Source organism: Perna viridis, chromosome 12 (genome assembly GCF_037379345.1).
Source record: "Perna viridis isolate PV_CMFRI_1.1 ecotype Kerala chromosome 12, ASM3737934v1, whole genome shotgun sequence".
Taxonomy (NCBI): Eukaryota; Metazoa; Mollusca; class Bivalvia; order Mytilida; family Mytilidae; genus Perna; species Perna viridis.
The window spans coordinates 24978848-24992404 of NC_142456.1; the positions used below are offsets into that span (position 1 = coordinate 24978848).

Consider the following 13557-nt stretch of genomic DNA (forward strand, 5'->3'; position numbering starts at 1 on the left):
GCAGCTTAATCCCGATAATGAATGTTAACGAAAAGGAATGAATCCAAAAATAGGACGGATATTGTTCCTTTTTTTAATTACCATCAACTGCATTTTTTTGAAGGAAGAGATAACATAGACAGGGAAATGTTAAATGTATATAAGTGTAGGTACAAATCGGAACTACTCGGATTTTCTCGTATTGTGTAAGCGAAATCTCTAAATTAGTTCCGATTGTGTAGATAATTTATTTCCGGTTTCGATTCAAGATGTCTGAAAGGTCTGCAAAATCACAATTGTGATGGTACAATTTTATAAGCCTTTCAGTGTATAGTGACCCTTCTCGTAACCCTTTTTCCTCTCGTTTAAGCTCATGTTGGACATGGCCTTATCTTATTCTGAAGCATTTAACAAAAGTATTTATTCCTAATTGCATGGACCACCATTTCAGGCATTTGTTTACATTGACAACCAATGAAGCCAATTTTAAGTTCCACCATTTCCATGACAGTCTTGGTGGGGAAATGTCGGAACTTAAACGATACTCTTTAATATTTCACTAATTTATTTCAAAAACCAATATTTCAACTATTTATTTTAAATTGAAGACATCAGGATTAATATTATTTATACTCTGGGTCACCCAACCACTTTTGGACAGAAAATTGTGATAAAAAAAATATGTTTCATTTTTTCTCCAAATGAATGACTTAAATATAAAGTCTGTGCATCGACCATTAATTTTTTGCAGTTGACATCATTTTTGGTCTGCTAAATTTGTAACCCTGCCTTCGTACCACTCCTTAAGGGGATTCCCATTGTAAACTTGTTTCTGTCATGCCCATCTTCATCGCCTAGCAACATCTAATTTGCGTAATTTCTTTTTGATTTTCTTCGAGAAAAACTGTAGACCAAGCAAATCGACTTCCTCCAAGATCGGAAAATTTTGCATGAATTACATATTAAAAGCCATTCACAGTGTGGAATGAGCTTATTAGGAAGACCGGAAATTCTTGTTCTTCAATTCTTGATGCTGACATATTTAACCTTGGCTGTCGTAGCCAATATACAACCTCAAAATAATGTAGTTTCCAAAAATAACATTCGCTGTCAATATCAGCTGATCAGCATCTGTTTGCAGGAGTAACTCCTCATTGCACGGAAAACACCGTCTAGAGTACCATTGTGACGCAAGTTAGGTTTTCTGTCTGTGACTTCCGGAAAAAAAATGGCCGTCATTTTGTAATGTAAACACGGTATAGCAACATAACAAACGCTGTATATTTTTTAATCGCAATCTACGGTAGTATTATTGCAGTCGCCAAACTTAGCAAAACACCCTGAGTTCGGGATTATGGAATTTATTTGCATCAGGTCAGTTATTTTTTAGAAATTTCAAAATTTGATGTCGCCAGTTGTAGTTGACCCAGAGTATAAGTCATTTGATGAGTTATTAAATACAGTAGCAAGATTTCAAGTATCAAGGCAGTGATTCTCAAGGTCTATTGGACAGTCAAAAATGTCTGGTAAAATTTGAGTCTGACCGGTTATGATTTTGATTGCTCTGGACTATATGTCTGATGGATATTTGTGTGTCATACATGTAATACTAAATGCAAGGGTCCAGAAACAGTAAAAAAAATGCCAGTCATTGACCGACAAATTTTGTGAATGACCAACAACCATTCCCAAATATCAGACATAAAAAATTTTCAACCCTTATAAATTACAGTCTGTGTGGTTTTATTAGTGTATAAACATCCCATCTACCTGTCTGACAGTCTCCTACAAATGTAGTTGATAACTGTAAATTAGTTGACAAGTGTGCGGCGATATTGATTATCTTACATGTATGTGCAGCCACTTGTAGCTATGATTTACCAGTAACTGATTAGATGGTTGCATAATTAAATTAACAGTTCACAAATGTGCATGTGCAGCACCATTGCATTTAAGAATTAATTGAAGTGACTCTGAGAATTATCATACATGTAGATTTATTACTTGATTAGTGAAGAATAAGATTGACAAATCCATCATTTTCCTGCCGTTCTTTCAGTGGTAATGATCATGTAAAAGGCTGACACAAATGTTGAAATTTGATAAAATGTCCACCGTGAGCTGTAAAAATTTCCGGACCTTTGACTAAATTTATTTACAAATGTATGTTATGGCCTGGTATTTTTATTAGACAGACCAAATTTTAATACATGTCAGCGTTCCAGCCAGGATTTCAAAGGGCAGGGTGCTAATTTGAAAAGGGACACTTTTTGTGTGTCAAGAAATTTGAATTCAAAGAAGTTCTGAACAACCTTCTCTGAAAACTTTAAAAACATATCTTTATCACAATTTATTTTTACTTGTACATGTAAGATAATTTCCAGGGTGTCTTATTTCATTTTGTTTCTATGGCCAGTCTTAATGAGTTTAACCTGAGAAAAAAATTGTGCAGCAGTGCTCAGCGGCAATGTTGCTGCTATGCAGAAGAGTTTATGTACATGTACACTTGGATACAGTGATGACAGACAAAGACTTGTGTTTTGAAGAATCATCATTGAAAAAAATTGTAGATCACCAAATGTACATGTAGACTGAAGAGTCTAATATGGATAGATTGTGTCTTTTGCAGTCAGGTTCTTGAATTGTTTAACTTTCAGGAAATTTCCATTTTTAAAAGGGAATTTGTAATTTCAACATCATTGTTTTCATTATTTCTAAAAACAAAATGAGAATGTTAAGTGAAAAGAAAATTTTTAAAACTTACATTTGTAAAAGATTTTATTCAATTATTTATTCACAACATTAAATCTTCAGCTTTGAAAAAAATTCAGCCAATGCCATATTACTGTTTCTTTTCACTTTTTTTATTGAGGGACCGTGAAATTTCATTTATTTTCATTGGAATGTAATATTTGTTACTTCTTTGAAATATACAAAATGTATGCTTACTTTTTTCACACAGTCAATCAAATTTCTATTTGTTGTTTGGACTTTTTTACTACTCTTTCAAATGTCTGTCTTGTTTCGGCATTTTGTAAGTTATAACATAAGAACTCAGTAATATTTTATTCAGACCCTTCTGACTGACAATCTCTGCTAATTACTTTGATGCAAAATGCCAAAGCCAAAATATCAACAACGTCATGTGCTATTGAAAGGGCAGAGTGACAGGATCAGTCAAAAAGTCATCAGGCTTCACAACAAAAAGCACCTGCCTGTTAAAAAAAGTCTAGCTGGAACACTGATTGTACAGTGGTACATGTATGTTTTGAAGGCATTTTAGATGAGATTGTAAGTGAAAAATTGCTTTAAAGAAAGTTGTTGTTGGGTATGTTTTGAAGGTATTTTAGATGAGGTTGTAAGTGAAAAATTGCTTTAAAGAAAGTTGTTATCGGGTATGTCACAATCAGATGTCCATCCTTCACCTACCTTTCTGTTATATGATATCTACTAACTTAAAAATTGAGATATGAACATGTTTTTAGGCTTGAATGAATCATAGTAGTTTTACTGTGTACAAAATTCTGGGAAGATTGTGTTTTCCAAAAAAAAAAATATTGCCACAAATTGATCAATAAAAGGGTTTGAAAAGCTCATAATGATGTTTCATTTAAAAATTACTTTATATGGTAGATCATTCCTAATTTTTTTTTAAGATAGATTTTCTTATCTTCCTGAGAGATGACCTTGAAAGAACATACTGTAATTTTAAAGATTAAAAACATACATCACCGAACTTAATTTCCAGATAGTTGAACCTAAATATTGGCAATTTTTTACAACATTGTATATACATATAGATTCTGAAGGGAATTTTCACTGTTTTGCTTATTACAATAAAAACAAATGGGGTATAGAATTTCTTTAAACTAATTTCTTTCTATTTCAAAAAAGAAAGTTGGATGTCCCATAATTTGTTTTTTTGTAATATTACATTTCTATAGAACATTTTTCCGCCATTTATCCCCCAATTTACAAAATTAATACTTGTAACTTTACCATATATATGTTTATGCCAAAAAAATCTTTCTGAATAATTTGGGCTTTATAAAAAAAATTGTCAAGGTTCTTTGGCCAGAAATTCCTGACTTGGGGAAAGGTGCAAGAAGTGTGACAGGGTTTAAGTAGCACTCCAGCTAAGAATCATGCAAAATGTGATTCATGGGTTAAAAGCCTACATATTTTTATTTTTGATATTTTGTTTGGATTGCCATAGTAAACAGAAGTAAACATTCAATTTTTCATATAACCCGTGTTATATAAAGGAGATAAAAATTATATAGAATGCACATTTCATAGTAAAGACCAATAAAACAACTTAATTACAAAAATAAAAATATGTAGCCTTTTTTGGGGTGCATCACATTTTTCAGATTTTGCATGATTCTTACAAAGACAGCTACTTAAGTACTTTTGTTTGATCATAACCCTCCCCCTTTGAAACATTTTTAAATTGTTCCAAAGTGATTTTTCTCGTCGTACATGTATTAGATAATACCTTGGATTTATTTCTGCTTATGATTTTGTTGTTGCAGCTCCCTTCATACTGATGTGAGCCATGAAACAGGGACAACTGATACAGGACAGCTTGGTAGTACCAGCATCCCTTTAGCTATTGTCCCAGCCTACAAACATCTTAAACAATCAAAGGACAAGTCAGGAAATATCCCACAGGTACTATAGAATCAGTGTTCTATGATTCCTGTTTCCCGTTACCCGGGCCAAGTGAAATATAGGTCAGGGAAAGTTAGGTACTTAGTTACACTTTCCTGTGGCAAGTTGAAAACTTCATATGCTGTAAGGATTTGTTTTGTTAGGAAAACAGTCATTGACTGTGGGAAAGTTGATTTTTATGGATTTTTCCCGAGGAAACCTCAATTTTTGAAAAATCCTAGAACACGGTTGAATATACAAAATGTAGACTACATGTACATGTACTTTCAATAAATCATCACCTGATTGCTTAGAAATCAATAATTTGAATTTAATGGAATGAATGGAATTACACCTCCTCTTTTTATATACATGTAAGTCAAATGATTGCTTTCTAAGGGTAATGCTAAAGTTGTAAATTAAACTTGTTTGTTACAACTTGAAAAAATATAAAAATTTGAACTGAAGAATGCATGTTAGAAGTACATATGTATATCCTTTGATTTTTGAATTGATTTTGATAAGAAGTACACGTATAATTAAAGTTTTAAACAATCAGCAATATTGGCTACCTTTTACAAAGGAAGAAACTACATTAAGGTATCCGACCCATAAATGGCCCAAAAACAACCAGCAAAATAATTTGGTTTTTTATCAGTAGTTATAAGCAGAGGTGTCAAGTGGTTCTTACTATAAAATAAAAATCCGTAAAATGTTCAAGGTATTAGCACAGGGCTTGGTTACTCACCCCCATATTTTTGCCATATTTTGGGGTATTTTTCGGCTGCTACTGTGATTACATAATCCAAGACGTTCATGTGTATAGGGCTCAAGCTGGTTTAGAAAAAACAGGGAGAAGTGACTTCTCTTTCAGAGATGTCTGAAAATGAGAGGGCGACTTCACTTCGCTTTTGTTGTCATCTGAGGGTGAAGTGACCCACCCTACGGTGACTTTTTCACCCTAAAAGCCCAGTAGCGTGAGCCCTGGTGTAGTCACAAATTGCGTATTCTAGTAACTGCATTTATAATCTGTGATCATTTACACTGCAAAAATGCATTTCATAACAATTTCTTAACTTAAACTTGAAGTATAAAAAAGTACAGAAAATATGTTTATTTCATTTTTACAGCTACCTTCTCATAGATTTCAATATTCTTTATGGCATGACTTAAGAGTTGTCACCTTAAAAGGAACAGATTTAAAAGCACCAAGAGTTAGAGAAGGTTTGTGGAGTTTATTAAAATGAAGTGGATTTGTAGATTTATATTTTGAACTAGGACTTTAAAACTAAAAGAAAGTCTTGCTTTGTGCATGAAAATTGTATAAAATACATTTAGGTAAACTAACCAGTATAATGCTATGAAATAGAGAGAAAAAATTACTATGTGTAGTAATCTCTGCTTTATGGTTAAAAAGTCATATATATACCGAATTACTTACCGCAAATGATGGAATTTGTTCATGTTCCTTGTTTTTAGTCTGAGTCAGTGTTCTCCCCATAATTTTTAAATAGCACAGCTCTTTTGGCCTTCTTCCGAAATTTTGTACAGTGCCCATAGTAAATTCTAACTATAATTACTGATAGCACAGTGCTAAAAAAATCATTACACTTTAAAGTACAGCACTGTAATGGCCTGAAGAGAACACTGCGAGTTGCTCATTTACTTTTGTTGCTTTGTATGTATTATTTTTGGTTATTTTATGTTTTATGTTGCATGTTTCTATTTTCTCTGTCTGGTCTTTGTCCATGGATTACATTCTTTTGATTTCTGCTATAAGCTTGGTTCCCTTGATTACTCTTTGTTGTGTATGTCTGTTTTCCATGTCTGGTCTTTGTCCCTGGATTACATTCTTTTGATTTCTGCTATAACCTTGGTTCCCTTGATTACTCTTTTTTGTGTATGTCTGTCTTCCATGTCTGGTCTTTGTCTCTGTATTACATTCTTTTGATTTCTACTATAATCTTGGTCCCATGATTATTCTTACTCAATGTTGTTTACTGAGATTTTAAATACTATTTCAGGTCCAGAAGAAAAAGAAGATGCATTTTACAAGTTAAAAGATGAAGAGAACAAATACATTCATCATAATAAAAAGGGAAGGCAGAGGCTGACACACAAAACCACTACTGAGAACTGGGAAAAAGCTAAAGTTAGTTATTTTTCTGAATTTCGTTACAATTGCATTTACATGACTGTAAATGTTGCCACCTAATTCTAGTGACTGCCAATCAAAAGAGGTTGTTTTAGGGCGAAATTCATAACCATTTTAAGATCTCAAATCCTTTTTGTTTTCTATGAATGTTGAAATGTTTTTTTTTTTTTTTTAAAGAAACAGACTATAAAAGCAATTAATTGCATTTGACAAAAATGTACAAAGTGTGTCCTTATGAGTTTGGTTTAACATGATTAAGTTTTGTTTTGTTCTATATTTAGCTCCTCTTTCCTAATTTTCTAACTGGATCTGTGATTTGAAGGGTTGAGATAACATGAAATGTATTGTTTATGCGGACAGCCTGAGTCTTTTTCAACCCTTTATTAAAATATATCTGAGAGTATTCTTAGCTACTATGGTAATTCCAGCAAGACATTTTTTGAGAGTCTTTTTCATCTTTTATTAAAACATGTCTGAGAGGATTCTTAACTACCATGGCAACTCCAGCAAGAAATTTTTTGATAGTCTTTTTCAACCGTTTATTAAAACATGTCTGTGGTAGGCCTTGTTTAGTTTCCTTTCCAGTTCCTTTTCTACATCCTTATCCATTGTAGTTTCAAAAGGTTGAAAAAGACAATTAAATACCATAGAAACATTCCCTTAAGGATTTTAAAACAATAATAAAGATTTTTTAATTAAATGGTGTCACGGACAGTTAAAAAGAATTCTCAGACTTACATCATTTTTCTAGTTTTATGGTGCTGAGGCTTTGGCTCTTTGAATACTTAAGTAGCACTCCAACTAAGAAACATGCAAAATGTGATACATGGATGGAAAGCCTACATATTTTTATTTTTGATATTTTGCTTAAAATACTTTAGTTCACAGAAATTAACATTTGGTTTTTCATATAACCCATGCTCATAGGGGATTAAAATTATATAGAATGCACCTGAGATTTAATAATTATGGGAGATAACTCTGTAAATGACACTCAAATACAATAGAATGTACTGAATTTTCAATGTTGATTATCTCCTAAGGGCAGACAGAATGGAATGAATAATTACACATTTTATGATATACACCCTTAAAACAACTTAATTACCAAAATAAAAATATATAGCCTCTTTTGGTGTGTATCACATTTTTTAGATTTTGCATGATTCTTACAAAGACAGCTGCTTAAAACGGAGACAATTAATTTGATTCTTGGTTTAAAGAATAAAGGGGATTCATTTTCATTTCTTATGATGTTATTGATGGAATAAACTTAGAATACTTTTTTTTTCAGTCTGCCAGTTTTTGTTACCAAGATTTGAGTAATTCCTACCAAGTAAAGTACCTTTCTAATATTTTATCACGACTTCCTAATGTGGAGCAGCTTTACCTTGTTGACAATGAATTACAGTTTCTTAGTAGCTACAGTTTTCCCAAGTAAGTGAAACTAAAATATGCTTGTATGGGGCAGTGGTTTAACCAGGAATTTGAATCCCTTAGTCACTTTTGCTAAATTTGATGAAAATCATATGAAAAGTGACTAATTTTGTATCTTTTTGGACCAATTGATTAGTCACTTGACAATTTGATTAGTCAATGACAAAAGTGACTAGTTCTAGCTAAATCACTGGTATAGAGTCTCTGACAATTCAGAGAGACAGCTCCAGATATTTTATTTTGAAAGGCGGGTTCCAGAGGGTTTCCAGAAACTAGGGAGGTTCCATGCTATATTTTGCTAATTTTTGCCATTTCCCCCATAACATCATATATGATTAGGGAAACTGAAATATGAATGACTCAGAAATGCTGAATGTATAATGTAAAAGTAATCATGGGGACCAAGATTTTAGGGGAAATCAAAAGAACATATTCCAAGGAAAAAGACCAGACAGGGAAAACAGACAAACACAGCAAAGAACATGAAATAACCAAATAACACACACAAGGAAAGAAGAGTAAATGAGCAACACAGTCTCCACTAAAAACAGGGTGATGGACCAGGTGCACAGGTACAGTAAGCATCCGCTGTTTTTTCTTAAAATACCAGCTGAGTTATTCATAAAATGTCACATCTGGGGTAGACAAAAGAGGAAAGGAAAACTATGACATGGCAAAAACACCCTCATTACTTCTCACAAGCAATACATAATTAAAGTGTTCGTCCTTCCTTCAATGATTTTTATGAAAAAATATGTCCTGAGAATGGAATAATCAACTTTAAGTGGTCTAAGCTCATATTTTTGTTTGCCTCCTGAAAACTTTCTTTTCATTTTCTAGGTGTGAGCTCCTGAATGTCAACAGTAATTATATTTCATCATTTAAGGTAGGTCAACTATCTGTTGGGGAATCTTTTATGAAGTTTTTGCAGATATATTAATTTAGTAAGGGAAATTATCATCTAGATCATGACTAAGTGGACTATATTCTATAGCAGTAGTGCATTGTCCAGTTATAAGAACTCTGCTTAATTTCACAAAAGGTCAGAAATGTAAAATTGTAAGTTCAGACAAAAACAATAAAAAACAAATTTCGGTTTTAATTTGTGATCAGGGCATTGAACAATTAAAGCATTATTATAATTAGACTGAGCGAAATATCAGTTTTTTTATCTACAAAATTAATGCATGTATATTTTCAGCACTTGCCATCCATACCTAAGGCCAAAGTTGTTATAATGGAAGATAATGATGTTGATACGTTTAATGGTATAAAGAAATTGAAGTCTGTCCAGGATCTTTACCTCAGAGGCAATCCTATTACATTCCTCATCAACTACAGACCAAGGTTTGTAAAAAAGTGATGTCAATCCAGAATGTGTGCATTAGTTATTGCGATTTTGTCATTACAGTTGAAAGTTCAATTTAATTTTTTTTTCAAATTCGAAACAGCTCTATCGTCAGTAATGCTTAAAAATTGATATTTCTAAAAGTATAAAAAATACTGATTAAGCCTTTTGCATACTATAAATTCAGATATTGTTTTATGCATTAATAGTTCGGATTTTATTATTTTAGCTAGAAATGTGAGTTAAAATATTATGGTTTTGAGAAAAATACCACAGTGATAATTTATAAAATTTCTTTTAAAATATTATTGCAAATTTCAGCCATATAGAATTAATGAGTAGATTTTCATCATAAAAAAGGACAAAAATTTAATTGGTCAAGAATTGCAGTCATGATTTTATTTTACGCCAGTTTCAAGTATTGAGGTACTATGGCACACATCTTTCATTTTTTGGTGACTGAAATGATGTGTCTTCCCTGAAACTGATGTGGTTGTGGATTAAGAACATATCTATACTTCAGATAGCTAAAATTAGGCTAGCAAATATCTGGTAAGGAATTGAAAAATAATACAATTAAGCATAAAATGGAAGATTTTGCATTGTAATGCAGTGTTTTGAGAACCTGGAAGTAAACAATATGATGTAGATTGGTTGTCGGATTTCAATACATTCTAAGTTGAAAATTCCAGAAAGGAAAATGACACGGGAACAAGACTTACATCCTGTATTTGTTATGGTAATAAAAGCAATAATTTCTGAACTTTAAGTATACTTGCAGTAAACGCTTGCTCACATCTAAACTTTTTTAAATTATATGAAACATACATTTATAAGACAATATTACCATAATTACAAAAGGAACAGATTTTGAAGATTCTGAAGGGAATTTTTCCTGTTTTTTTTTTTTTTTTATTATGTACCAGATTCTATCTTTATTATTGATTTGTTGTCTTAATTCTGCAGAATTTTACATTCTGTTACAGAGTGTTCCAGGCATTGCCTCAGCTGAAGACCTTAGATGGAATTCCTCGGCTACCATCGGATCTTGAATTTGATGATGAATATGGTGATGAGGATAGAGAGATGGAAGGGATGAATAACCAGGGCTGTACAATACTGTAGGGACAAGAGGAGAGAAATACATGAAGTATAGAGTGTACTGATAATGTAGGGATATGAAGATGGATCGTTAGCAAAACAGAAATGTAGAATTGTAAAGTATCTTAATGAAATACATGGGGAAGGCAGAGCTATACAATTGGATGGGAAGAAAGAAAGGAAGTATAGGACTGTAAAACATTGTAGATGAATCTTGCTATTCCATACTTTGTTTGTCTGTCTATATGTCCTTCCTCATGCTGCATGATAAATCAAAAACTTTATTTATTTTTTATGTCAAATAATTGTCTCCAAAAAAGGAAGCACCACTCCATTTTTTTCAGTGTTTTGAACTCTTGGTTCCTGAAAGAAAGGCACTTTATGATATAAGGCAGCTGTTTTATAAATTTTGGTTAAAAAAAACCAAACTGTTGAAACAAGAGCATTGGTTAAATGTAAATAATTAATTCTCAATTTCCATAAAATGTCAACTGAAAATAAAAAACAATATGTTGCTTGTACTGTTTGATGCTAATTAAAAATAAAGTTGATATATGTTAACACTTTTTGAGAACCGTCCAAGTGTATTATATGTTTTGTTTTGTTATGTCTGTGATGAACTTTTCATATGATTTTTGTTTTATTATTCCTTTTTTTTTTATATATTATGACCTATCCTATTTTCAGATATATTTATTTTTGGGTGTAATACCGAAGACCAGTAGTGCCATGACTTATACATTTACGAATTGATGCAAGACATTTCTCAGTTCTAACTTGACATTTCTTATTTCCATTTTGACATTTCTCACTTCCAAGTTGAAACTGCAAAATGTCAACTTGGAACTGAGAAGTTTCTCACATCAATTGGGAAATGTGAAAGAAGTCATGGGACTACTGGTCTTTCATAGTTTCAGGATATCGGTTCTATTTGTGTATGGTTTTTTTTCTCTCGCCACTATTTTTTTTTACAACAAGCGCTATATTGAAAACGTATTAATTTTTGCGGTTGCTAATTTTCACAGGTTCTGTTAAGTGAACATATTTGTGAGTATCATCTTTTGCAGTTTAAAAAAATGTAGCTTTAGATAGTGGTAAAATTCAACTTCACTGGTATTATCTTTTGCGGTTTTCTGTCCACCGCAAAAATAGCAAAAACTAAAACACTGTGAAAATAAGTACATTAAAGTATTTTTCATTTATTCCATAAAGAATGGATTGATCAGTGGGGATTTATTTTTTGCAATATTTCTATTTAGAAAAAAAAATGAAAAAAGCAGAAACTGATGTAATTAAGTTTCATTTACACAATTTTTTTCTTCAAAATACCCTACAGTTACAAAAAAAGAGGAAAACAAAACCAGTACCTAATATGTAAATATTTTTGTATGCCTATGAAAATAAGTCTGTTAACACATTTAAGTTAATGTTTCTTTAAGGTCATTTGATGTTAATTTTTTGGTTCTCATGTCGTTTTTGTGTAACCAATTAGAAAGGAATGCATTTCCTCGTACCTTTTAATTGACCCTCTAAAAGTAATGTGTATTAATACTAGAAATAATGAGGGAGTAATATTTTTTGTTTTTATTTTTTCATTTGCTGATAAAAAGTGGAAAAGAGGCATCCTCAAAAAGACAAGGGTTAGCCTAAGAGACAATAAATCATTTTTGACTGGCTTATCAGTAAATTTATTTTTGCTGTAAAGGTAAATCAGACTTTGCATCTTGTTAATTTTATATTGTTATATATTCATCAACTCTTAAATTTAAAGATTTGGAGGGAATCGTGTTAATATGGCAAGCCAAAGTGGTAAAAAAAATTACAATTTTTCAACTCTTTAAGCGACATCAATACTACTTTCATAAATGACAGAGAAAAGTAAATCAATTCCTGGATGCTTCCTCTTGATGAGGGCTCCTTAAGAATGTACATTGCTCATGGCTGATTTTTGTACTCCTCTGGTTTTATCCATTTTATAGCATGAATACTTTTTGCCCAGTTACCCCAACTTTTCTTTTCATATTTTCATTAAACATGCTTTAAATGTTATTTGAGTAGTTTTTATGAAATCCTTGTTATTTCTTTAGGAAATTTAATTGATGAAATTTACCAAGACAAAACCTATTGAAATTCAAGAGAAATCCTTTTCCCCCAAAATTTCAACTACTTATATAAAAAAAAACAAACACACTTAGCCATTAATTTTTTCTACTTATATTTTCCTAGCATGAAAGATCTTCATGTTTCACAACCAATTAAAATCCTTGTTATTCATGAACAGAGAAGTGAAAATTTGTAAGTTTATGCAATGTTTTGTATGGAACATAATACTATATCTTACTTTTGACAACAACAGTTCAAAAGACATTTGATTTAGTTGGTCTGCATAAATTGTTATGGTAGCATCAGTGGGAGTGGGAGATATTTTTTTATATTAATATTCAAATAATGATTTTTGCCTCATTTATAGTAATGAACTTTTATAAATGAATTGTCATTGTCCCAAAAAAAACCAAAAATAATTTGAATTTTTTTTTAAATAATAATAAATTAATCATTGTTCTCATTGGCTTGCCATAGTTAATGCTTTTTTTATTGCACCATTGATTTTTTTACTGACAAATTGTTTATATTTATATTTGTTTAACATTGACTGTAGATGTATATATTTCTTGATGTAGCTGGATCTAATATACTACACATGGCATGCTGGTAATGTCTATTAAAATTGTTGATTTATTTATAAAAATACTTCTTTTACCATGCCAACAATGAATAATATGAACTGAGTAAGAATAGACAATAACAGTGTATTGACTTGAAGTAAAAACAAGATACCAAAGAGGCTAAGAATTAGGGAAAACCAAAGGTTTTTTTTATTTAT

At 31.5% G+C, this 13557-nt stretch overlaps 1 protein-coding gene across 2 annotated transcripts; it reads left to right on the top strand.

Moving 5' to 3' along the window:
* Positions 1-210: 210 nt before the first annotated feature.
* Positions 211-13422, top strand: LOC148601791 (uncharacterized). 2 transcript variants are annotated; one of them, XM_088556563.1, is made up of 8 exons: positions 211-259; positions 4515-4653; positions 5763-5856; positions 6657-6784; positions 8082-8224; positions 9065-9110; positions 9426-9571; positions 10559-13422. In XM_088556563.1, the coding sequence occupies exons 1-8, from the start codon at positions 249-251 to the stop codon at positions 10695-10697; spliced, it is 846 nt and encodes a 281-aa protein (XP_088412689.1). In that variant the 5' UTR covers positions 211-248; the 3' UTR covers positions 10698-13422. The 2 variants fall into 2 exon arrangements, with proteins under 2 accessions (XP_088412689.1, XP_088412690.1); XM_088556564.1 differs by lacking the exon at positions 211-259 and adding an exon at positions 3248-3270.
* Positions 13423-13557: the final 135 nt, after the last annotated feature.